Source organism: Drosophila montana, unplaced genomic scaffold, assembly GCF_035044405.1.
Source record: "Drosophila montana isolate Dmon_TW-CO22-7 unplaced genomic scaffold, ASM3504440v1 contig_402_1, whole genome shotgun sequence".
Taxonomy (NCBI): Eukaryota; Metazoa; Arthropoda; class Insecta; order Diptera; family Drosophilidae; genus Drosophila; species Drosophila montana.
The window spans coordinates 3478408-3503247 of NW_026998739.1; the positions used below are offsets into that span (position 1 = coordinate 3478408).

The window sequence follows — 24840 nt, forward strand, 5'->3', positions numbered from 1 at the left end:
CAATCTTTCAATCCAATCTTTCCAATTAGAAGCACAAGAGTGTTCCATTAGGCAACATACTTTACGCAAAGAACTCTTGTTCTTCCATTGGAATGCGACATAATTACAGTTAGTTTTTTATGGGATCTTTATTATCGCAGTTCCCAGTTTCCACTCGTTTGTATTTCTTCTTTTATTATATTCAGTGCCTTTCTCGTTGTCGCGACGTTCAACGACTTCTTCGGCTGGATATTTTATTTTGATTAGAGTTTTCGTTGGCTTTTTTCAAGTACTTCCAAGTTAGTCGGTTTCATAAAGTTCACCACGGCGTAGGCAATTAAAGTGTTGTGTGCGTGTCAAATCAAAGATTATTTTATAAAGTCGATGCCATAAATGGAGTAAATCAATCGAAATATAGTTCAGGGCTTCGGCTAATTAGACCAACGACTCGAGCTCAGCAGCACACATGGACACCAAACGAATACAAAAGTAGTGCAATAAGCTGATTACCAACTAAACTGATCCCATTTAGAGCACAAAGTGTGGTAAATATTAAAGGTGCCGCAAACTACATAGTTGCCATCGTTGACATCGATGGGCTTATGGCTTATGGCTGTTCGTCGAACTGTTTGTCCGCCTGTCAATCTGTTTGTCCGTCTGTCAAACTGTGTGTCTGTCTGCATCGAGTGATCACCAGTCCTGATTCTGATAAGACATATGACGTTCCCATTCAACGCTGCACATGCAGAATATACATATAAATTTATATGTACATATGTCATTTCAAGCATGTTTATATGTAGATCGTTGTATAATGTAAATATATGTATTTAATATTTCAATCATTCAGTTGTGAGCTGGTTCACATAAATTCAAATTCATTCGATCGCTGACCGTTGCCAGCTTGGACGGTGGGCTTTAAAATAATTTCCGTATTAGCTGGCATGTTCCTGGGAATTTATAACGCAATTTGTGCATAATATCAATTACATAAAATATAAACAAATTATATAAAAGATTATCGGCGGAAGAGCACTTTTTTTAAAATATATTAATAACAAAAGACAACGAATATGTTTTTGAAACAAAAAAGTGAGTATACAAATGTGCACAACTATTTCAATTATTCATTATTGAATAAAAATTTAGCGTACAATATTTTATTATATATGTAATTTTTTGGTGCTCGTATTTTCAAATTGGACAATATATTAAAAATAATATTTGCATCAACAGCTACGTGTTCCAATTTTCAAATGTTTTGGATCTCTTTTGAAGATGTTTAATAGTTCATTTTTACAAAAATTAAAGAACAGGGGCCTGGCCTAGGAATATTTAGCCAGTTTGTCCCTACTTTGGCCCTACTAGGTACGCGTTCTTGCTTGTTTCTTCTTCTTCTCTTAGGAATGAATAAAAATATGTCTAAAGTCACAGTTTCTTAACAATTTTGTGGATTTATATATATTTTTTTCAATTTGAGAACTCAATGATTCTATACTGAATAACATGTTCATATAATTTATAATTTATTCACGTGTATAATTTCACGTGATACAATCAAAATATGCCATCATGTTACAAAACCTTATCCCACTTCTATATATTTTATTATTAAGTATTATAGTCTATGTTATTTTAAGTCCCTTATAAACAGAACTTTCGATGATTATTCATTTTGTTATCTCCTGTGGCTATGAAAAGATTTTTTGAAATTCCGCACTATAACAATAACACCCCCGTTAAAAAATCGAGTCGCAATCGGTGCATTGATCTCATTTTAAATCTGAATCTAAAAAGCTCTATCTCTGATTATGCTCTTGTATAACACGTATCATCAGCGCTGACCCAAGTTAACCCGAAAAATATTATTTGTGCACCTAAGGAAATTGAATGCATCAATCAGAGCTGTCAAACGCAATTCGCATAAAGAACGTGCAACAATGTCAACGACGGCTTCCTTTTCTTAATATAACTCAACAATTTTCCTTTTCCTAACAATTCTGCAAGCTGTAGTTATGCAGAATTATGCAAAAACTCATCGCGTATATAACTGACCTAAGTCAAGATTGTGCGGACTTTAAACAAGTGAAAACAGATAAATTTAAAAACAAAAACTAAGAATGATTTAATTAAATAAATAAATGTGCACACATAACTTTAGAGTTTTGTGCGAAAAATGCCAATTTAAAAAATAATAAATGAAATGGGTAAACAAGAAAAACGTTCGACTTTGTGGTAAAATAGTGAAATATTTTATGCATTTTCAAGTAATTGAAACGTGAATTGAATTGAATAGTTCTTACATGATTTTAAGGATCAGGGTTTGCTTAGGATCCCACAGGATAAAAAGGGATTTTAGAGAAGCAACAAATAAAAAAAGTGTGCCCTAAACTTAGATGAAATTCAAAGTAACTTTTCATAAATTTTATAGAAGTATTTAGTACAAATCGCACTTAGCTTGGAAGCGTACATTCTTCTTCCCAATTAGACGGAAAATGTATGAAACCTTAGCGTGCTTCCAAGTATTCAAAATAAATCTCATTGGAATTTAAAAACGATTTATGAGAATTTTGCAATTAAATATACATACATACATATTTTCGTGTAGTTTTCTTCATGTAGTTTTATGCGTCGTTTGTCACAGTTTTATGCTAATTCAAATGACGACTTAATTTGTTTACTAATATGTAAAATGTTTATGGGGCGGGTGCCAGAGACTTAACGCCCGGTCAATATAATTGGAGCATGTTTCAATATGGTTAATGGCCATTTTTATGGCCGCCTGGCAGCTAAATGTCTTCATTATGTTGAACTTTTTTGTTTTGAGCCGCATAATTGAACGTTTATAACTTACTTTAGTTAATAATACATATACATATATGAGAGCTTGCGATTGTTTATGGGCTTTTAATTGCTTGCAAATTGCAGGTTCGGCATTAAATATTTTGATTGTTGTCGTAATTGATTAACCGTGTATATATGTATATATATATATGTATAAATATATATGCATGCTGTAAGCCTTTGTACTGGATGCTGAACTTGAACTTGGGCGGGCATGAAAACAGATTGATGTATAAGCGTTAATAATACCTCCACTGGAACTTGCCGCACAGCTTGGCCGTAAAGTGAGTGTATTAAACATTTTATTTTGTTCATGAAAAATTCGACGGCAACGCCGCCGACGATAAAAGTGTTACAAGGTTCCGGGGCTCGTCTAGCGCACATATAGTACGCAGTATATAAACACTTCCAGCTCCTCCACACACACACACACACAGAGACATACATGTATACATCATTATTTATGCATGTATCATAATAATTTGTTTTTGTTTTTGTTGATTTTTTTGGTTGTTCGAGCTCCTCGCACTCATCAATTTGCGACGCAGCTACGTTACTTCATAAGTTTGAAAAACAAAAAATAAATAAAAATAAAAAACCAGTAGCGCCCGTTTCCCGAATAATGCGCGATCCCATGATAATTTTGTGCAAATTCATGATTAGCCGCCGAAATATTCAAAAGCAATATAACAAAAGCAGTTTTCGTTTAATTGGGCTTCAGAAATGCGTCGTTTTATTTTTATTTTTTTGCTTAGCAGGAGTTCCTAAGATCTTGTTGTCAGTCAGTCGCTGGGTTGGTGGAACAGCCAAATGAGTGGAAACGTTTGGCAAAAGTTTCGATTAACTTTCGTTTCACCTGTCAGTTAACGAGTATTAAAATGTTTATATTTTTGGATAAGTTGATAAATAAAAAAAAATAATTATCGAATTCTTTATTCGATTCGGCTCCCAAAAAGTCACAGTTAAATTTAAACCCTTTAACTTTTACCTTTTGTAATTTAGTATCTATGCCACATTGATCTGAACAAACTTTGTTGACCTCAGTTGACCTTACCTTCTTTTTGGTCTGGTTCGTAAAGGTTAACTCGAACTTATTGGAAATCATTTACGTCTAGAGATCATTCATCTTATGGGAAATATTTCTCTTTTACGAAATATACAAAATCGCGTAAAATGCTTGATTACAACTTTTTGTTTACCATCCGATAGGCCTCAAATTCAATTTCAAAGATCCTTGCTCAAGCTCATTTGAGGGGTGTTTCACACTTATCGAAAAATCAATTTCTCCTCTGTATAAATGGGGGTCAACGATTTAGAGGATGATGTTTCGCGTTCAAATTCATTTACAAAGATCTTTACTAAAAATAATTCGAGACGTTTTCACACTTTTTGCAGAATCCAAGCATCATGGGTGAAAATGCGACTCAAAGATTTTTTGCGCGAAGTTTTTCCTGATTTGCTTCAACCTTTTTTTCAAATTCCTACATAAGAACTTAATGAGTACGTCATTCAGCTAATTCGGGCATTCCACCCTGGATACAATATGAAAGTATTTGCTTTACCTTCCGATCGATTAAATTGAGTCGTATTTTACAGTTTTCGTCAAAACTGCCCCTCTTGTAAGATAAATGCAATCTTTAAGTTCTGAATACGTGTTTCAGCGATTTTGGAAATTCCACACGCAGCTGTGGAAATTTGGCGGAAAATTTGCAAGTTTTATATTTATTCTTTGTTTCAAACTCATTATCATCTTTGTCAGAATTAATTTGATATGTTTTTGCAAAGTTGACCCCTCTTGGAGCAAGGCCGGGCAATACCCGCTAGTATTTAAATTTGATGACTTCTTAGTCATAACATTACAAATTGGGATTTCTAGCCAGCTAGCTCTTTGATATATTTCCGACCATTTATTAATTTGTTCAGCCAATAAGTCAAAATTCTCTGCACGAGCCACTTCTAAATGGCAAATAAGCTTCAAATTACACGTACGAAAACACTTTCAAAAATCTGTTGACAGCAAAACGCTGACTCAACGTAGTCAAAGAGCTGATGACGCTGCTGATGAGAGGCCCGGCCAGAGTCCGATCCTATAATAAAATAAATAATAAAAAATGAAGCAAACAAGTTTCATTCGAGAATTCGGCGTATATTGTGAAATTCCATTGCAATTTGTCGTTGTGATTAACGTTCTTTTTTATTTTTTGTTGCCTGATTATACCCTGTTTTCAATAAAAAGGGTAAAAAAAACAAGGAAGAACAGTTACTTTTAAAGAGCCGAAGAAGAAATACTCTTATGGCAAATGGCAAATTGAAATACTAAATTTCAATAAATATCTTTGAAACTAGTTACCCGCAAGTCTGATTTATGTTGTTTAACTATTTTGAAGGTATATTTAAATATAAAACTATGTTCAAATAGAGGATAGTATATTTTTCAACTACACAACAGGGTATCTCGTAGTCGAAGAGGACTGAACAAGCGTCAGTTGTTTACTTTATGCTTATATCTGAGTTCAGGTTCTTTCGCACCGGCATGACAAAGCAGAAATTATGATATATGCGTCTGTAAACTTGGCTGTTGAGTTAAATCAATTAAAATACAATTGCAGGGACATGCGTTCGACATTAAAGCGAAGGTTACAAGAGCATGTAAAATCAGCCTGACTAATTGCCCATATTACATAGTTAAAGATAGAAGTTGATGCCCCTGTAACTGATATACTATATACACATAAACCTATAACTATGCGTAAGGCATAGACCGGAACAGGTCAACAATTGCATTAGTATATCGATTAAACTAAGAGTTAGCTCTAAAAAAAAAACCGCTTGACAACAGCTGCGTCAGATTTATTTAATTGCTAGACTGTACTTGAGGAAATCAAGAATCGACACAAACGCGTACGTTGGTCAATAATTGCAATTCATATATAAGAGAGAGAGAGAGAGAGAGAGAGAGAGACGATGTTACCGGAGGTATTAGCGGCGCGTGCGCCCAATGCAATGGTTACAATTTAGTACTAGTATTTTATCTGTATATCAATGTTTACCTGAACGACAGCACATTTCGGCACCGATCTTTCCGCAATTTTGTTTTCCCATATAATAAGCAATCTCATCAAATTCCCTATATCATATCATCATCAGCATCGTTGGGTTCTGGCTGTCAGGCTGGCTATAATCATAAATCAAGCCGACAATCGGATTGCTTCGAAACAAGTTATCTTAATGTGAGCGTTGCTTCTTCGTCACAAATCACATCTCAATCATATAGTTGTTAAATATATATTTAAAATGATAAATGAGACAGGATTGCGTAAGATTTTTATTGAAATGGTATTAAAATTTTAAATTAAATAAAAATTAGTTTGCAAAAATTAAGACTAAACAGAATTTGAGCTATAAACAAATCATGTTCTAATTTTGCAAATTATATCTATAAAAATAACCTTTAAAAGATATATTAGAATAAATTCTAAGTCCTAACTGAAGCTGTCTCCTAATCAATCCCAAACTTATTTTCTTAGTAGGTTTATCCACAAATGTAATTGAATTTTGGATATTTTTAATACCTTGATTAGGGCTTCGCCTTGTCTTTCAGTTCATTTTGAATATTGTCTTTGATTGTGTGTCCCAATTTAAATTGCACTTGTCTGCTTAACACTTTCAAATGAACGGTTGAACTTTTGTCTATTTATGTGCCCAAATTAAATTGAACTTTACTTTGGTTTTCGGGTTGCGCCGCAGAACTAAACGTGCAACTATTTATTTAATGACAAAGTCTCTTGCCAATTAATAAAACATGAGCCATGAGCGCGAATGGCGAACGTGAACGCAATTTGGGCGTAACAGAAGGTACAGCTAAATCAATTGCTGTTTCTGGTGTGAAATGACGTCAGAGCTGGTAAATGTTCTAATGATAATGTGCGATCGATAATAACTGCTGAACCCCATCTGAACCCATCCGGTGATGCAATTGCAGCCGCATACCTATGCCGTTTAGCTGGTGGCGAGTGTAATTATTAATTAATCAAAGTGAAAAGCAAACCATCTACGCCAACCCTATGATTAACAAGTGCGAATTAGCCAACAAAGTGCGCTAAGTACAAAATGGAAACGACGAATCTATCTACCTATCTACGATCCGGGTGCCCAGATCTCTGATCCAATCCGAATGGCCAATTAATGCCAGTTCATATCAATAACACATTGCATTTGTTGTTTGGATTACACTAATGACTGCGTATATGGTTAGATCTCTGCTGGGCAAATTGCAAAGCCAATTTGTTAAACAGTAAACAATTCTAGGAAATAACATCAATTATTTTAATGAAAACCTTACGTTTTGCATTGCCCAGACGCTTCCGAGTGAACCCATTAAAAAGTCTTACAAAATGTCCGATGAACAACTCTTAAATCAGGAAATCAACCAAAATATTAAATGAAATAAATAATTATTTACTTAGAGTTCGAAAAAAATTGAAAATCGGAACAATCTCGGACGAATTCCATAAAAAAATACATCTAAATATACCATTATCCCAAGTTTTACATGTCATCTATTCGTAGGATAGTAGATTAATGGGAAACAGACGTAAGAATAAGAGCAGGAGGAAGAGAGGGGAATTAAATAAGAAAGAGAGAGAGAGAAGAGAGAGAGCGAATGGGAGTAAATGATAGTGAGAGAAAATATTCAGGGGAAAAGCTAGTAAGAATAACTTGAAAACCTGTAAGGCACACTTGAATTCATGAGAATCGCATAGAAGTCCATATAAATTCGTTAATTTTGCGCAGCAGGAAGTTATCATACATTAAACTTGTAAATAACACTTTTCCACCCTCGTATCACATCTTAAGAGTGCAGGGTATTTTTTGGTCTGGTCAGATTGTGCGCATGGCTTAACACCCACGAACCTTTTCAAACATATTCATTGTTTATTTTATTTATTGAAAGTGTTGTATAATTTTGTATGTTCTCTTGTGTCAAAGTGTGAGTTCAGTAGCCTTTGGCAAGGTCATCCGGCTAATCGTACAATGGGAATGAGTTGACATCTCTTTGGGACCGCTTAACAATGTTTGGCAGTATTTTGGTATTATTGCTGTGGACCGCTTTTGTTGTCTGTGAGTCAAAGATTAACGGCAAATGAATTGTCAATGCGGAAATTGATAAAGCATCCCAGCAACATAGCATTTATTTATATTTTGATTTTGCAAAAAGCAACAAAACAAATCTCTCGTATACAACAAAAAATAATTACATATTGGAAATTTCACGTCAAGTTCAATGACATTATTTTGCATGCAATGAAAAATGTACAAATTTGCATTAATTGCATTACTTGACATTTGATATATGACACTGAAATCTGTTGACAGAATAACTTCATAACTGGCGTTAGGATCGTGATCCTTAATTGAAGAACTGTTAAATGTTTACCTTATCTGTACAGTTTATAATTTTAAAAAAAATATACTCTTTGCTGTGTATTTTCTTTTTCTCGCTTTCGCCTGTACAATTTATATCACATACTGTATTTATTAGAATTTTCTAACTTGAAGCATCCTCGAAAAGTATGCAACAAATAAATGTACTTGTAGAAAACGTATATAAACTGAAGCATCTTATGAGATGTTATATTAAAAGTTCTAGTTGTACAATTTACAAAATATTTTTTCCTCATTTATATCTATTTAACAAGTTAGCCACTTTTCTTAAATGGCTTTTAAGTCCGAAACCCGAAAACTTATCTATTATATGTCCGAACGCTATCAAATCCTGCATATACCTTTCCTATACTGCGAGATTAACTTTTATCGTAGATGTTTCTCTTAATATGTAGTAATAAAAAGAATGTCATAGCTATATTGGTTGATATTATGCAAGAACTTGATCGCAAGTCACTTGATCTGATCGATGCAAGCCTTCCATTAGATACATAAGATAGATCGGTAAACCCTCAATCAATGCTCAGCCGCAGTTGGCCGCGCCCCCTTTAATCAAACATAGCATTGCAAATATGCCACTTAAATATTTGCTAAGAGTAACTGTTCGAAGGGGCGTTTACGCAAAAAAACAAAATTGATTGAAACTAAATTCATAACTTGGGCTTTCAATAAGTATTCGCGTGCTGTTGCTGAAAAACAGCCGTTGTCAGCTGTTAATTCGAGAAATTTCTATCAACGAAACAAACCAAAAAGTAGAAGAAATAAATAATAAAAAAAAACCTAAAAAAAAATGTTAAACTCTTGACAAAAAACCAAAATGACCAAAAAAAAAACAAAATGTTGACGTTGGCATGCAAAATTGAAGGTGATTGGGTTTTAATTGAATGCCTCAAGAAGAAGGAACAACAACAAACTGAAAACGAATACAACTAAAACAAATACAAAAGCACAGCACACACTTTGCCAGACGTCTGGACATCTACGTTGATTGTAACAAGCAATAGAAGCTGGCCATAAACCTCAAATTACCTGATAAGATGCTACTCACAGCTGTCGCATATGTAAATGCCCAAAGTTTTCCATGCTGTAAGTAAGCAAGTAACCACGCGTCGTATGAGTAATGTGCGATAGAAGCATTTACGAGCCGAACGCATCAGCGTGTGGTATTTCCCCAAAATGCGAAACAACACGGCGCAACACGAATGCGAAACTGGTTAACAATTTTGGGGCTCAGATCAGAGCGAAACAGCTAAAGAAGTACAAGACGAAGCAGCAGCAGCAGCACAAGCAGCAGCAGCACAAGCAGCAGCAGCAGCACACCGGCTCAAAACAAAGCAACAGCTGAGCGCGTGCTAAACGTGATCGCTAACGTAACGTAATGTAACGTAACGTAAGGCCGGCCAGTTAGCGAGCGAGCGAGCGAGCGGGCGAACGATCAGCAGAGAGCAAGCGTGCGAAAGAGAGAGAGAAAGAGAGAGCGCGCACAGTCAAACCCTAGAAGCGAGAGAGAGAGCAGCATGCATAATATTCGTAGTTGGCGGACAGGTAAACGCTCGTACTAAAACTCGTACTGCAAAATGAAAAATAAAAAAAAAACAGAAAAAACTTAAAGCCGTAACTTTACCTATTGCGACTGTCGCACGTCCGGGTTTCCATTCATAAGCGAGCAACGCCAGCGAACGGACGCAAACGCGCTTAGACCAATCCCAGCTGGACACTTAGAAAGATACTTAAACAAATTGAAGAAAAATAAGTCGATAAATGTTATTTATATATAGTAGATATTAAGCAAGCAAGTGGTAATTGATTCAAGGAGCAACAAGTTTTAAAGTGCCAAAAGCCAAGCGTATTTAAAGTGTGGCTCAACCAACAAGATTAAACCGCAAGATACAAAGATACAGATTTGTATTTCAACAATTCCTATTTATATGCATATGGAACTATGAAGGACTTTGGTAAAATGTTCACCCGTCGCTACAGTGCCGTTTGTGTCAGCGACGAGGAGGCCGGCGTGAATGCGAATCAGCCAATTCAAACGGCATTCGCAGCCGCCCCAGCCGCCGCAGTCACAGTTGCCCCCGCATCCTTGCCAGAATCAGATCCTGTCGCTGCCACAGCTGCAGCGGCGCTGGCGGCGCATCAGCGCGCCCAGCGTCGCAAGAGCCTCAAGGCAAATCGCTCCATGCAGCCCATGAGCATACTGGGCAGCTTCTTCAACGAGCGCCATTCCGGCAAGCACAATGCACGCTCACCCACACGTAAGTTAAAATCAAAAAAAATACATAAATATATAAATGAAAAATCAAGTGTTAAGAGATAAAGTGCACAAGTGCCTGGCTTAGAGCTTCTCGAAATATCCAAAATTAAAATTCGTCAATCATTAATCAATTGTGGTACACAGATCTAAACCGGCCAAACGCATCTTTTGTGTATGCTTTTTGTCGTCGCGCTTCTCCGGTCCGCATAAATTATGAAAATTTTGAGATAAAAAAAAAAAAAAACGCCACAAAATACAATAGAAAATACCATACGGAACAAATATCGCGGCTGTTTAGCATAGCACTTTATGTTTTGTTGTTTCGGTTGTTGTTGATTATTATTAACCAACTCTTTGACACTGACATAGTTTGGCTAAAAGTCTTCGCGAACAGTCTATCGATAATTTGAATAAATCCGTTTGATAAACAAAAACGCGACCAAAACGCGACTCGCACTTGCACGCGACCGCCTGCCAGGTGTAAACCCTGAACTTGACCATATGCTTGCCATAAAAGCAATACAAGTTTGTGTGTGTGTGTGTTTTTCTATACTTTGTGTGTGAATGTGTTATTGTGCGCGTTTAAAAACGCGCGCGATTGTTGGCAATTGCAGTCGAGGCGGTCGCAAAATAACGGCTTCGATTGCACATGCTTAGTGCTCAGTGTTCTGACCTCCAGATACAGTTTTGTCGCAGTTGCTGTCGCTGTCGCTTCACCTTCATCAGCATACCTGACCATATCCACATGTAGCAAATACGACGAAAAATTCTTTCAAAAGTCAAGAACAACACGATTTTCGCACATTTTTGGTTCGCGTCTTTTATTTGCACAGCAAATTAAATGAAGACCGACAAGACAAGAGACGATTGGGCGAAATTCAAGCAGAAGTAGTCAAAAAATCACAAAATCACATTTTAAAAAAAAAAAAAAAAAATACAAACAAATAGTAATCATGTTCGCAAAAGCAAAATAAATAAATAAAAATTTGATATGTGATCCAAGCGCAAAGCCGAAAATAAAACAATTGAACGCAATTATTTGTTTTTTGTTGAAGATTTACTTCCTTAAATATGAAAAGAATTTCATATAACATAAAGATAACTAAAAAACATAACATTAAACAATTGGATATGTGATTCAAGTGCATGAAATGGCGAAAAGAAAAAATATATATATATTATATTTCGAATTTTGTTAAATGTCTGTTAATAGCTGGCCGTAAATAAAAGTTGTCTAAAAAAAAGATTTATATTATGAATAATCGCATTTTAAAAGCGTCAAGTCGTAATCTTAATCTCTTTTAATGCGTTATGCACAATATATATAGCCTCGGTTAAATAACTAATTGTGCTGAATTTAACAGAATTGAATAGAAGTATCTGCAAACTTAAACGAAAATGTGAAGTAAAGTTGTCAAGAAAAAGCAAATTATTTTACTGTAAAAGTGTTAACGATGCCAACAAATATTTAGTTTTCACCTCTATAAATAAAAGTCGCTTAAAGATTCTGTGATCTGGTGCTATTAAAATTTCGTATGTGTAGTTAGTATAATCCGACCAGTTATTACATAGTTGCAATCGTACTTTACATTTGCAAGTGTACTGATATCTTGATTAGTCATGCATTTAAAAAATATTATTTGCTCGTTATGGGTCTCTAATTAAACGGGTCGAACTCTGGCACTTGCACGTAAAACTGTGGACCGGCAAAGCTGAAAAAAAATCACACACGTTGTGCTAAATCAATAGAACTCTGTCGCCTGTGAAAGTTGAAAGTCTCAATTCGAAACGGACCGATGGATCATACTCTTAATTCCAATTAAAGCCACGCGCGAAAAAAACCAAAAAAAAAAAATGGATATCACATATGTAAAGAGTTCGCTAGTTTTTCTGCAGCTATGTTATGTGAGTAGACTAGACTTTTTGAATGATTAATTAATCAACAGCTGATTTATTTATGATTGTACCATAAATCACAGGTGTAATGCAAAATCATTTCGTATGCAAAGCTAGTTTCGAACTTTTAAACAAATTCAGCCGGCTGCCAATAAAATTCTTCAAAATTTCCAACCTATTTGAAGCGTATTTATATACATATATACTATATATATATATATGTTATGATTGAGCGTTCCGTCACAAACAAATATCTTAAGAAATTAACTTTTTATTGGCATTTGCAAAACTGCCCAAACCAGGCAAATATCATTGTCAGAAGAATTAGCAATTCGTTTGTTTCACAGTTATTCATTAGATGTCAATACACCCACCCATACCCCCCATCCCCCTCCCCTATTTAAATATTGAAACAAGCTTCGAACAAGCTTCGCACTGTGCTCGAATAAATTGCTCCCAAAATGTGGCCTGAGGAATACACCGAAAAAAATAAATAATTGCAATAAAAGTGCCTGCTCATGGTCAAACAGGATTGCCAACGTTTATGTTTTTTTTTGTTCTTCTTCTTTGTATTTAATTTTGGCTTTTGCTTCTCCGATTCGTATTGTTTTTGAAATTATTTATGCAAAAAAGCGGTTCATCGGTGATAATAAATAGAAGCCAAGACACATTCCACATATTTTGCCAAACCGCATCAAACTGAATAAAAAGCGGCGACTCCGATTTTGGCAGGAGGTTTTTCAGCTGGCTTAAGTGCAAAAACTAGTTTAAGGCATAGATACTTATTATTTGACGTAGTCCAAATACCTCGCCAAAATGAATTAAATGAATGATCGAAAAAGATCTGCGCAAACCTCGCACAATATAAATGCTGTTATAAATAATTCCATTAACATAAAGCTAACAAAAGTTCTATAGCGCCTGATTTAACAGTTTTAATAAATCGTTGAAGCAAAATTAAAACAAATACCAAGAACAAAATTCACAGCTGTGCACATTAAAAAACTGTTCTCAAAAAACCACAAATATAAATTAAAGGTTATAAAGTAATTAAAATGTCATATGAATCATGCAGTAAAAAGTTTCCTTTGCGAAATATATGCGATTTATCATAGATAAACATCTCTTATATCTATAATCTTGTCATATTTTTCTACTCAAAGTCTTAAATAATTTAAATGCAGCTCTTGCAACAGCAATCAGACAAGATAGGCGTCAGCTTTTACCTCTCTTATTAGGGATTTTCTGCAACAAGAAACAAAATAAATAAAAGAAGCAAAAACCGAAACATAAACAAATAAAACTCATTAAAAATGTTTGCTTGCAGTTATAGCCCAGGCCAAATTGTTGGCAACATGTTGCAGCAACAGCAGCAGAAATGTTGCAATCGCCTTTCTGTACGTGCAGGTTTAATTACTTTTCAGTCGTCGCCTGCCCATCGTATAATCAATTTAGCATCAGCTTTACATATATGTACACTTGTCAGCATTCCAAATGGTTCAATAGAAGCTATTGGCGGATAACTTTCAGTCTTGTGCCTTGGGTAATTCCCCCCGCTGCCTGCGCACAGCGCAAACTTGCCAATTCATCTAGAGTAAACAGAAATCACTAGTCAAATACTGAATGTGATTCATGATCGATGAGTACATCAAATTTTTAAGTACCCAGCCGAACAGCTGTTTGCCTGGACAATAGAGAAAACTTGACGCTGTTGCTGGGTCAATAGAAACCCAAAGGGGCAAGTCGTTCAATGGAGTTGTCTGCAGAGTGTCGTAAAAAAGTAAATAGGCCACTAATTCCACATAGAATCAGTTGGGACTCATTGTGGGATATTCCAAGACTATGCTTCTTCTATATTTTACATACAGAGTATCTTCGATTGCTTTATTTTTGATCACGTTCGCCAATCTTTAAGTCACATATCGGGTTTTCGGCTTCATATTGGTCAGTCACCTCTTACAAACTTTGACTTTTAATGACGTCATGTTATATCCAATCAGGTTTCCAATGCTGAAAACGCAATTGTTTTCCCTAATAAATAACCATAAATCAAACCTATCCCCCCGTTCAAAACATCTAAAGATTTGTTTAAAATGAACTTGCCCTGCAGACTATTCGGTCGTACGATACGCAGTTTTGATTGAAAATCCAAATACACAAGAAGAACCCGCACGGTAGCCGGCTGCTTGGGCAGCTCTTCGGGCCACGCCCCCTTTTTTGTTAGCATATCTAAAGTGATGTAACAGAGGCTGCTGGCTCATAGAGAACGATGCGAAATAAGCTGATTTGTTGTTGTTTTTGTTTTTCTGTGTTGACAAGCGAAATTTATTGATAAGCAAACAAAAGACTTAAGACACGAACGTGGTAGCACTCAGAAAAGGTGTTGTTGTGGTATTGATTTTGACGAGCACATGTTGTTGTCCTGTTGTTGTACGCGTGCGTTGCGTGCTCCAACTGCAAATTAGTGGCCCATTCCCACGAATTCTTGGCCAAAACATTGTGGGTGGCAAGCGCACCTGGAGAACGTGCCTCAAATAACCAAAAGCCCTTGGCAAAACAAAATAATGAGTATATATTTTGGCAAACAAACAAAGCAATCAAACAAGCAGCGCCACAACATAATTTTAATATGCAGTGCTATTTTTGTATATGCATTTATTTTGGTGCTTCTGTTTTTGTTTTGTTTTTTTGGCGACTTTCAATTTGAAGCAGCAACAATCGAAAATCAAGATTTCATATTTAAATATAGACAAGCGTTCTTTGTTCATGACTTTGTCGTTTGCACCTAACCACTAAACTTATGAACCTGCATTGCATACAAAACGATTGATTAAAAACCAATCGAAAATGATGAAGCGCTCAAATCTGCAGCAAGCGGCAAGTTAAAGCCGTAAATACACTATATTTTCTAAATATTTGAATAACAATATTCGGAAAGAAAAAACTGAGTCTCTTTAAAAACAGTTATTCTTTAAAACAGATCTTTCAAATTTTAATATATATTTTTTAACTTCAAACAAAAACTATTAAAAGTTTATTCGAATATATATAGTATTCAAATAAACAACAAATTTTGAAACTTTATTCGATTATATATAGTATTCAAATAATATATGTTCTGTGTTAACTAACTACCCAACCATTTAAATTGATATTAATTGAGTAATGTTTAGTTTTTCAATTCAAAATTTCTGATTATATCAGCTACAAACTGCATACTCAAAACGGTATACCCTTTGTAAGCGTATGAAAAGCAATTAAGAATTGCCGAGCTTGAAATGAAAGTAGCCGAGGGTAAATCGGACCCTTGGCAATTCAACGACTTTTAGTTTGGCTTTGACTTTGCAACGAACACATCAACCTTATAATATAATTAAGTAACATAAATAAGTTGTCATTATGACTGTGGTGCGACGTCGACTGCGACGTCAGTCGCTGAAGGATTTTCTGGGTGCGCTCTATTCGCATCGCCGCTTCTCGCTGGAGAAGCTACGCCACTTTCAGCAATTGCATAGTCGCCGGCAACTGATGTGTAAGCCAGCCAGCCAGTAATCAGAAATTAGTTAATAACTGCAATTAGCTCACCTTAGCCATATACCCGATATGCACATGTACAATTCGCGGTTAGGCACGGCAATAAGGTACACTTCTATAGCTTGCATAAAGTTTTATTGAACCCATTTGCTGTGATGTTCATTTAAAAGGCCAAAGAATGCCACTCGATTGTGGCAGCTGCTGCTGCAGTCGAAAGGAAAATCCCCTTTCAAACTGGTTGCGTGTCACAACAGGATCTTAATAGGCAGAAGAAGAAGAAGGAATGGCAGTATAGGAGAACAAGTTCAATATAACCACAAAAGCACGAGACAAAACCCAACCAGAATATGAAAACAAGGTCGCAACGAAGCCGATATGCTCTGTGCGGTTAAATCTTAAAGCTCAAGCTCAAGATCAAGATCGGCTTGTCGGCTCGAAGACTGTGATTCATTCAGTTCGAATTATTCGCGATGTTTCTATAATAACCGGTACGATCTTGCCGATCGATCTTGGTGTGAAAAAAAAAATATATGTATGGACTGGCTTTTGTTTTTTTAACTGTCTGATTAAAGCTGCTGTGACTTAATAAGTGTTATTAAATGCCGAAGATCAGTTGATCGATCAGTTGAACTTTTTTAATCATATACAAATTATAAAGCAGTGATTTAACCTGTGAGCTAACTTGATCTGAATTCATAATGAAAACCAAATTAAAATTGCATTTTAACAAGTTGATCACTCAACTTGATCAGACGTCAATTTCCAGCACCTTACACTATATCCAACCGACCTCAAGTTGTTGAACCCAGCAGTCTGATAATTCCTTACCAATATCATAATCTCAATGATTACTTTGACAATCAGATAAATGAAACTATACGTTTCTTGAGTAAGATCTACCCTACTATATATATGTTATCTATAGTCTATGCCAATTCACGTCACTTCCCAAATGCCGTATGCCCCACGAAACAGATTTGACTGTGTTTTTTTTTTTTTAATAGTAAACCCATTAAGAGCCAAACAAGTCATGGCTATGGCTCTGGCTCGGACTCGCCAATCGACTGCTCCTTGGTCGATGCAAACTGCCACATATATCTACGGCTGTAAAAAAGCAAAAGTTTTTTGATTTTATTTGCGTAGCATACATAAAACGATAAAACATAGTTGTCTATTTGAATGCTGATTGCTGCTGCCCGATAATCTGAAACCTGTTTAATGGCTGCCATCTCTCCCATCACTTTAATCAGATTATGCACGTGTCTTGGCCACGCATTGTTGGCAGAATTGTTTAACCATTTGCATCATAGTTAACAAGTTCTTGGCCAACGCCAGCGGGAGAACAAGCCGCTGACCAGTCGCCGATCACAGTGCTAACTGACATTGACACTCGGAATACCCTTCTTTACGTTTTGCTGTTCTATTAATAAAGATACTCATGTGCACGCATATATGACTAGAAGAATGATTCAATGATTCAATATACTTGCATTGAGTACTTGTAAAGCTTCACTTCACTCACGAGGAACTCGGCTGACAGCGCCAGATTAACACTGTCTGCAGTTGTCGGAGGTCTGTCGAAGGTCTGTCGCAGTTCTGTCTTGTTAAGACATGACAATTAACATAATTTACATCAGATGGGCACTGAGAATGAGTCAATAAAACTTATTCTATATAGGATTGTCAAGACGACTAAAACAGGTTGGGGCAGGGTCCGTGGTGCGACTAGTATTATCTTCTTTTAATAAATTATATACTTAAGCCTATTTGTTGTTTGTAATTGATTAGAATAATTAGTGGTTTTTCCGTCTCTGATTCCCACACACATGTAATCCCCGTTAACTAGGCTATTGATATACAAATTCAACCAAAAGATTGCTCCCCATCAAAGATAGACTACAAATTCACGTCAAACACGCGTTATTCCAACAAATTCTAAGGAGCTCTGCAAGACCAAATGGAACATGTTCGTGTGTCCAAAATTTATTACAATATCATTTTTGATATGCAAATTTTAATTGTATTCATATTTATTTTTTTTTTTTTAAGTTCTTTAGATTTTTTTTTTTTTCTTTATTCAATTCTCAATTTTGAGTTTTGCGTGTCGCACACGCTGCCTTTTTATGCATAATTAATCGTGTCTTAATTAACTTAATGAGGTTATTTATATGTACTCGACGAAACAAAAACTTATTTCAATCGTATATTCTCTGTCTATAATTTTGCAGGCGCTTTTTTGCTGTTGGCCATAGGATTTTTGGCTATAACAGCGGCGGTGATGGTTAAAGTATTCCAACCCTACGATTTGATATTCAAATGGGTGAGTCCAATAAACACAAAACTAAAGCTTTTTAACTGCCGTCCTTAGCCTTTGCCAAATGGTCGATTCAATTATGCGTTTAACTTAACGCGTCTTGCCTTCAATATTGGCACGTACGTCGTCTACGCATACTTTTCGACTACGATTCGATTCATAAATGCAATCCGTTTTAGGCGCTTGCAATTTGGCCCGCCATTGAACGCACCATATTTATGCTATAAATTCAACTCGATTCTGTTTCAACTCTTGTAGAAATTGATAATGGCCGATAATGGTGAAATCTTCAATCTTTGGGCCAAGCCGCCAGTCGATTTGTACATCAAAATATATTTATTTAATATAACCAATGCTGAGGCCTTTCTTGCGGGACGCGAGAAGCTCCAGGTGGAGCAAGTGGGTCCCTACGTCTACAAGTAAGTTCCACCAGCCTTAAAATACTCAAATTTCTCTTATTCACCAACGCAATTATTCGTTTCGTTTTGTTTCGTTTCGTTTCGGCTACAGAGAGCTCATGACGCATGAGAATATCACATTTAATGACAACAACACCATGTCCACAACACCTAGTCATCCATTGGTCTGGCAGGAGCATCTGTCCGAAGGTCATCGTGAGGACGACGAGGTCATAATGCTTAACATTGCTATGCTGGTGAGTACAATAAAAGTCATATATAAATACAAAAACCATATTAGAAATGAAAATTAAGCAAAAGTATAAGAAGTGCCAAAGCAGAAAGAACCTACCAAGGTTCGTAGGTTAAAAAACAATAACACTTACAAAACGCGTTCAATGAAATATTTACAATGCTAATTGCCGTCAAGAAACTTGGAGGAAATACCTATTTAAAAAAAAAAAGCTAATTGGTGTCGTTCCATTCCTAACTTTTCCAATTACAATTAACTGTTCTTCGAACTTTGGTATGATGCAATCTAATGACAGATTATTGCCTATTGACTTATCTCGATAGACTACAACATATAATCAATGGTAATTTGTCAGCAGCTGCACGACGCGTCGCTTCATGCTAATGCTTGCGGAAAATAACTACATATTAATCCGTTAGTTTGCCAACTACAACAATAACAATAAAAATCGCGTGCCGCGCACATGACGAAAACAAGAGAAAAAAAAGTCATTTAAGCTGTGAAATGCAAACAGCAGCAACAATAACAGCAGGCAAAGCTCACGTTTAGGTCAATAAACGTTACATTTAAGCAGCAACAGCAACAACAACAACCGCAGCGATAACAACAACAACAACAACAGCGATAATATTTTGAAGTGGCGTCAAAAATCGCCAACATATTTAACTAAATGGTGGGCAATTAATTTGAGCTGTTCGACTGTGGGAGTGTGCGAAAGGGACAGCAAGCAAGTGCAAGTAAGCGTGCGAATAAGTGAGCTGCGGTTTGTGGGCGTCGTGCGAACCGTTATCGTAACCGCTACCGTTATTTATTATACATACGTATCCCTGTCTCGTTCGCACACTTTAATATTTTCGAAAGTTTTGCTTGTCGTTATTTGTGCTCTTATAACAATAATAATTGCCGCTATCTGTGGGCGTGTTTGTTATTGTCAGCAATTTTCACTGATTAATGAGGATATCGTATTTGAAAATCGTAAACAAATCAAAGCAGCTAAACGTACATTCAATAAATGTATGCACATATAGCTATAATTAATTGTTGACTTTATGATGTTTCAATTAAAAGTATTTAAAATTAACATAGCTGCAGTTGTTTAATTTATGCCAAATAGCGCGCCGCGTACAAAAAGTGAAAATGCCAATTTCCAGATTACGTTACGTTATGCCAATCGGTCGAAAAATAAGAAGAAAAAACGTTATGAACAAGAACACACGCTCGCCTTTTTGGTTTGATTTCGTCTAGCAACCGGGTGCAAAATAGGCCCAAATCGATGAATAATGCATTGGGCCCAGTCTGTCAAGAGTCTGTCAGTCTATTGCGCTAACTAGCAGTTACTGATATTACTTGCTGCACAGGAAGTCAATAATTATTGTTCATTAAATGCTATATTTACTGACTACAACTAAAGGCGGCTGTAACGAGCCGTTGATAGACTGGTTCTCTAGCACGCAGTGATGTCATATATCCTAACGCGAGCTGTGATATATCCTGTCAAGCACACGTGCCAATACGTTATCCTTTCAAGTTGAGAAACAATGCATGACCATACTTAAATCTTTCTTCTTCTTGTTTTCCAGGCTATCTCCCATTTAACTGCCGATCGTAATTATTTTTTCGTACGCTTGCCACTGCAAGGACTCTTTGCCAGCACGAAATCGGAGCCCATTGTCAGAATGACCGCTAAGGAGTTCATGTTCGGCTTTCCCTCTGCACTGGCCACGCTGGGCAACACGCTCTTGCCCAACTGGATATCGTTCGAGAAGGTCGGACTGATCGATCGCATGTATGACTTCTCAACGGATTTTGAGACGTTCTATACGGGCGTGCCAGATGCGGCCATGTCGGGCCTGTATGCCACCTATCGTGGAGAGACTAGGCTGCCCCAATGGGAGGGCGACCATTGCAACAACATTGAGTATGCCTCCGATGGTACCAAGTTCAGAAGCTTCATACAACCCAACGATACAGTAAAGTTCTTCAGAAAGAGTATGTGCAGGCCCATTAACTTGGTAAGTACAACTAATTTAGAGCGTGATAATAATCGTTTGATTATAATCTTTTTTTTTCACAGTATCGAGATGGTGAGGAGCGCACTTTTGGTAGTCTGAAGGGTTATAACTATGTGTTCGAGGAGAATGCCTTTGACAATGGTGCCATAAATGAGGCCAACAAATGTTTCTGCCGCAGAGGTAAGTGAGCTAAATAAGTTGAATCAGTTAAGTTGGCAACAGTATTCCAATGGACCACATTTCAGTTTAATTGCCCTTACAATTAAATAACTTTCTGGAACTTTACTAATAGTACTTCAATGCATTTATGTAATATAAATTCTGTTGTGTCTTGAATTACATCAAGCGACCTAAGTCTCATTCTTTACGATCGGCGTCAGTTCATTTAATTGCCCAGTACAAAGCGCAAATAATTCTTGTTTTTAAGCGTACCCGCTTGCGCTGGCGAATTGATAGCCCCCTCGTATTATTCCGTTTATCAGTTGACATGGAATATTTTTCAAGTGCACGGCTTGCTAAACGCGACTTTATGCTATTTCACTGAGCCTCCAAAATACTTCATAGTAATTATTTAAGCTGTGACGCGATTGGCGACAACGCGCTTCGCATGCTGCAAAACAATAATTCGTTTTTATTTTTGTTTTCGTCTTGTAATGATATTTATCAAAGTTACTACGAAAAACAGTGCGTCAGAATTTCGAGACACGCTAGAGGCCGACTTGCAAAAAGGGGCGGGAGGCGGGGGGTACAATAACGTAACAGTTGTTCCGTTCGTGTCGCCTCGAAAAAAAACAAACAAACAAACAAAAACACACACGCACAAACGAATATTGTAATTTGCATTTCTTCTTCTTCTTCTTCTGCTTGCAGGCGATTGCCAGCCGGTCGGCTTGATTGACGTCACGGACTGTTATTATGGCTTCCCCATCTCTCTAAGCTTTCCACATTTCATGAATGGCGATGTTGGCCTAGTCGAGAACATTACCGGCATGCAGCCTGATCCTGAAAAGCATTCTTCAGCCTTTGTCATCCAACCGGTAAGTAACCTTGAAGTCTCCACAACAAGTTGCCTTGTTGTTGTTGTTGTTGTTGCTGTTGATGTTGCATTAATAGCGGCAACTTTCAATTTTACAACTGTCAATCATGATTCGTAGCAATCGTATCTGAAAAAAAACGATTAACAAAATGTACAAAAATATAGGCAATATTTAATTAAAATTCACATTGAGTGTTACAATTAACCTGTACTAAATATTTGAGTTAATCATGCTAAAGTTGTTAGCATTTTTGTTGTTGTTGCCGTCACCTGTTTTATTTTCGCGCTTACCTTCCAACTGATTGAAATCGCGTGGAAGCTAATTGTTTATTATTGAAATTTATCTTAGTTGATTATTTCAAAACTTACACTTCCGGCTAATTAAGTTTAGCGTAAATACGGCTAGTCACGACTAAGCAAATTTTCTTAAAGGCGAAATAAATTTATGTATAACAGGAAGTTAATAAGATTATAAGTGCGCGTCAGATTAACTAACGGATTTTTATTGGCATGCATAAATCACAACAATCATACCTACATACATACATATATGTAAGTGCAACCTTCATTTGGAGTTGTGAATAAAAACAAATTCACAATAGCTTACGCCTTACTGTTGTTTTCTAATTCGATGATTCTTGTGCACCTACAACACTAGTTAGTTAAAGTACTTAACAACACTTGCTGGTCGTTAAACATGTTACATCTGAATACATAAAATAAATATCAAGCGGACGCTGTGAATCGATCATTTTTTCAATAGCAGCAATTTCGATTCGAGTAATACTTGTTTCAATAAGCGGCGAGAGAATGCGAAATGCTTGAAGTTGAAAACAAAATGTTACCTAAGGACAACTGGCGCAACCAGGCCTATATTTAAGCAATTAAATTAAATGTAATTAAATTGGGCCAAGTACAGCCGAAATGATGTCGTACTTGACACTTAACAACAACACAATAACACCTTACTACCGTTTTTTAGGAATCTGGTCTGCCGCTATCGCTGTCCGTAAAAGTGCAAATCAACATGCATTTCAAGGATCTGAAAAACTATCCGCAAGTTTCACAGTTTAGTCATCTGACCGCCCCAATGCTGTGGTTCGAGATTGTAAGTGAAGCACGTCCATTTACGTACGCATCAGAGTCTATAATGTGGTTTCGTTTATTTTTTAGATGATGCCTAAGCTGCCAGACGAGCTTGACTCTCGTTTCAGCTTCTACTTGAATATCTTACCGCTAGTCAATCCCTTAGGCTTTTGGGGTGCTTTGGTGCTGGGCGTGGGCCTGCTGGTATATGCCATAACACGTGCCACTCTACACATGTCCAGCTTTACACGCCAGGCGACCAACATTTCGGATAGTAAATATGCACGCGCCAATCTGCTGCAGAATCTTACTGGCAGCGGGGGCATCGTTGGCGGTGGCAATCAAGTCTATAATCCTTGTGAGCTTAAGCTGCTGGACGATATACCTGCCGCAAAGAAACATGTTATTATACGGGCCAGCGAGGAGGACTATCAGGAGCGAAGACCGTCTGCCTACGCCCTAGAGCTGGAGCCAGCGCTCTCCGATGCGGAGAGCAGCGATGAGGGCAACGATAGCGATACTGTTACCCTCAGCCGCAACTCCACCACATCCAGTTCGTGCATAGAAGTAGAGCATGCAGATGATGTTTGCATAGGTTGCTTCGATGGCAGTGATATGGATGTGAATGCAGCCAGTCCGAGCAAAACGGGCACAAAGCAACAGGTAAGCAACTAGCGGCATATGTTATGTCACTTATTAGGGGCGAGCAAATAAATGCTCGATCTAATGGTGCCGGCACGGTGTAAGGAAATCGACGCCAAGCTGTCTAACTAGTCTGTGGCGAACGTTCATTCCGTCGCGCTATTGCTTATAGTCGAATTTACGAGTGCGTTAGATGAATTTGATTAGGTTTGGAGGCTGTCGGCGACAGGCGAAGCCTCAAACCAGTTTTCGGGGCAAGCATTGCCTTTGGGACTCACACGTGTTGATTCTTTTTCGAATATTTGCATACACTTGAATGGTTGGATACTAATTAAACAATATGAAATTTCTTTGCATTTACAGCTGGGCGTCAGTTTGACCAGCAGCGGCTTTGCCTCGTCGCCCGCATCGACAAACAGTTCCAGTTCGCATGTGAATATGGACAGCGAGCATAGCAGCAAGAGTTGGACACCTTTTACGCAGTCCGATAAATTAGACGGGACGGATGCCATTAAGCACGTGTAGAATTAAGCCACCATTCTAGTATTTAACTTAGGTTTTCGGTTTCCTTAAGATGATGCATGTGCATATTTGCAAGTGCATTTTAGTGTGCTAGTTTGGTTGGGCATCGGCATCGCCGCTTTTGGTTTTATATAGCATTTTATATAGTGTAAATAATATGAAAGCCAAGTGTTGGTTTTTTTTTACTGTGATAGCTTTAAACAACAAAAGATCGATGTATGTATATCCTCTGTATATACCAAACAGCACAAATAGTGCTGATTCTTTTTACAAAAAACTAACATTTTTATGGCGTTATTTATATCGAATTTAAGCAGATTTTAAGTTACGTTCGCTTAATTAAGTTAACAAGTCACCTCCATGAGGTGCCAAAAATAATTTGAATTTAAATATGAATTAAAGCAAGTTATAATAATGAAAGTCGAATAAGAAAATTTGCACAACAATTGTAGTTCAAGTGCGTAATCTATGCTAAGAATTGCTGTGATTTTTGTATTGAAGCAGAATTTATGGGCAAACGCATAACAAAGAAAAGCGTCTGCACAATGAATTAATATCTTAGCCTTAGACCATGTAATTCTACCATTTAAACTGTAATAAACAAATTATTTAAAAAGAAAAT

General features: G+C 36.8%; 1 protein-coding gene across 2 annotated transcripts; it reads left to right on the forward strand.

Moving 5' to 3' along the window:
- The first annotated feature begins 217 nt into the window (after positions 1–217).
- LOC135439036 (scavenger receptor class B member 1) lies at positions 218–24839 on the forward strand. Of its 2 annotated transcripts, XM_064697638.1 has the most exons (11): positions 218–524; positions 830–1071; positions 18184–18275; positions 18528–18688; positions 18780–18924; positions 20501–20932; positions 20995–21112; positions 21803–21969; positions 22951–23076; positions 23142–23717; positions 24060–24839. In XM_064697638.1, the coding sequence occupies exons 2-11, from the start codon at positions 1053–1055 to the stop codon at positions 24219–24221; spliced, it is 1998 nt and encodes a 665-aa protein (XP_064553708.1). In that variant the 5' UTR covers positions 218–524; positions 830–1052; the 3' UTR covers positions 24222–24839. The 2 variants fall into 2 exon arrangements, with proteins under 2 accessions (XP_064553708.1, XP_064553706.1); XM_064697636.1 differs by lacking the exons at positions 218–524; positions 830–1071 and adding an exon at positions 9931–10526.
- Position 24840: the final 1 nt, after the last annotated feature.

Excerpts from the sequence above, each read along its gene's own strand:
- LOC135439036 (XM_064697636.1), top strand. The coding sequence starts at position 10,211 with ATGAAGGACTTTGGTAAAATGTTCACCCGTCGCTACAGTGCCGTTTGT. Across the intron at positions 18,689-18,779 it reads GTGGGTCCCTACGTCTACAA|AGAGCTCATGACGCATGAGA; the intron begins GTAAGTTCCACC and ends TTTCGGCTACAG. Across the intron at positions 21,970-22,950 it reads CAGCCTTTGTCATCCAACCG|GAATCTGGTCTGCCGCTATC; the intron begins GTAAGTAACCTT and ends ACCGTTTTTTAG.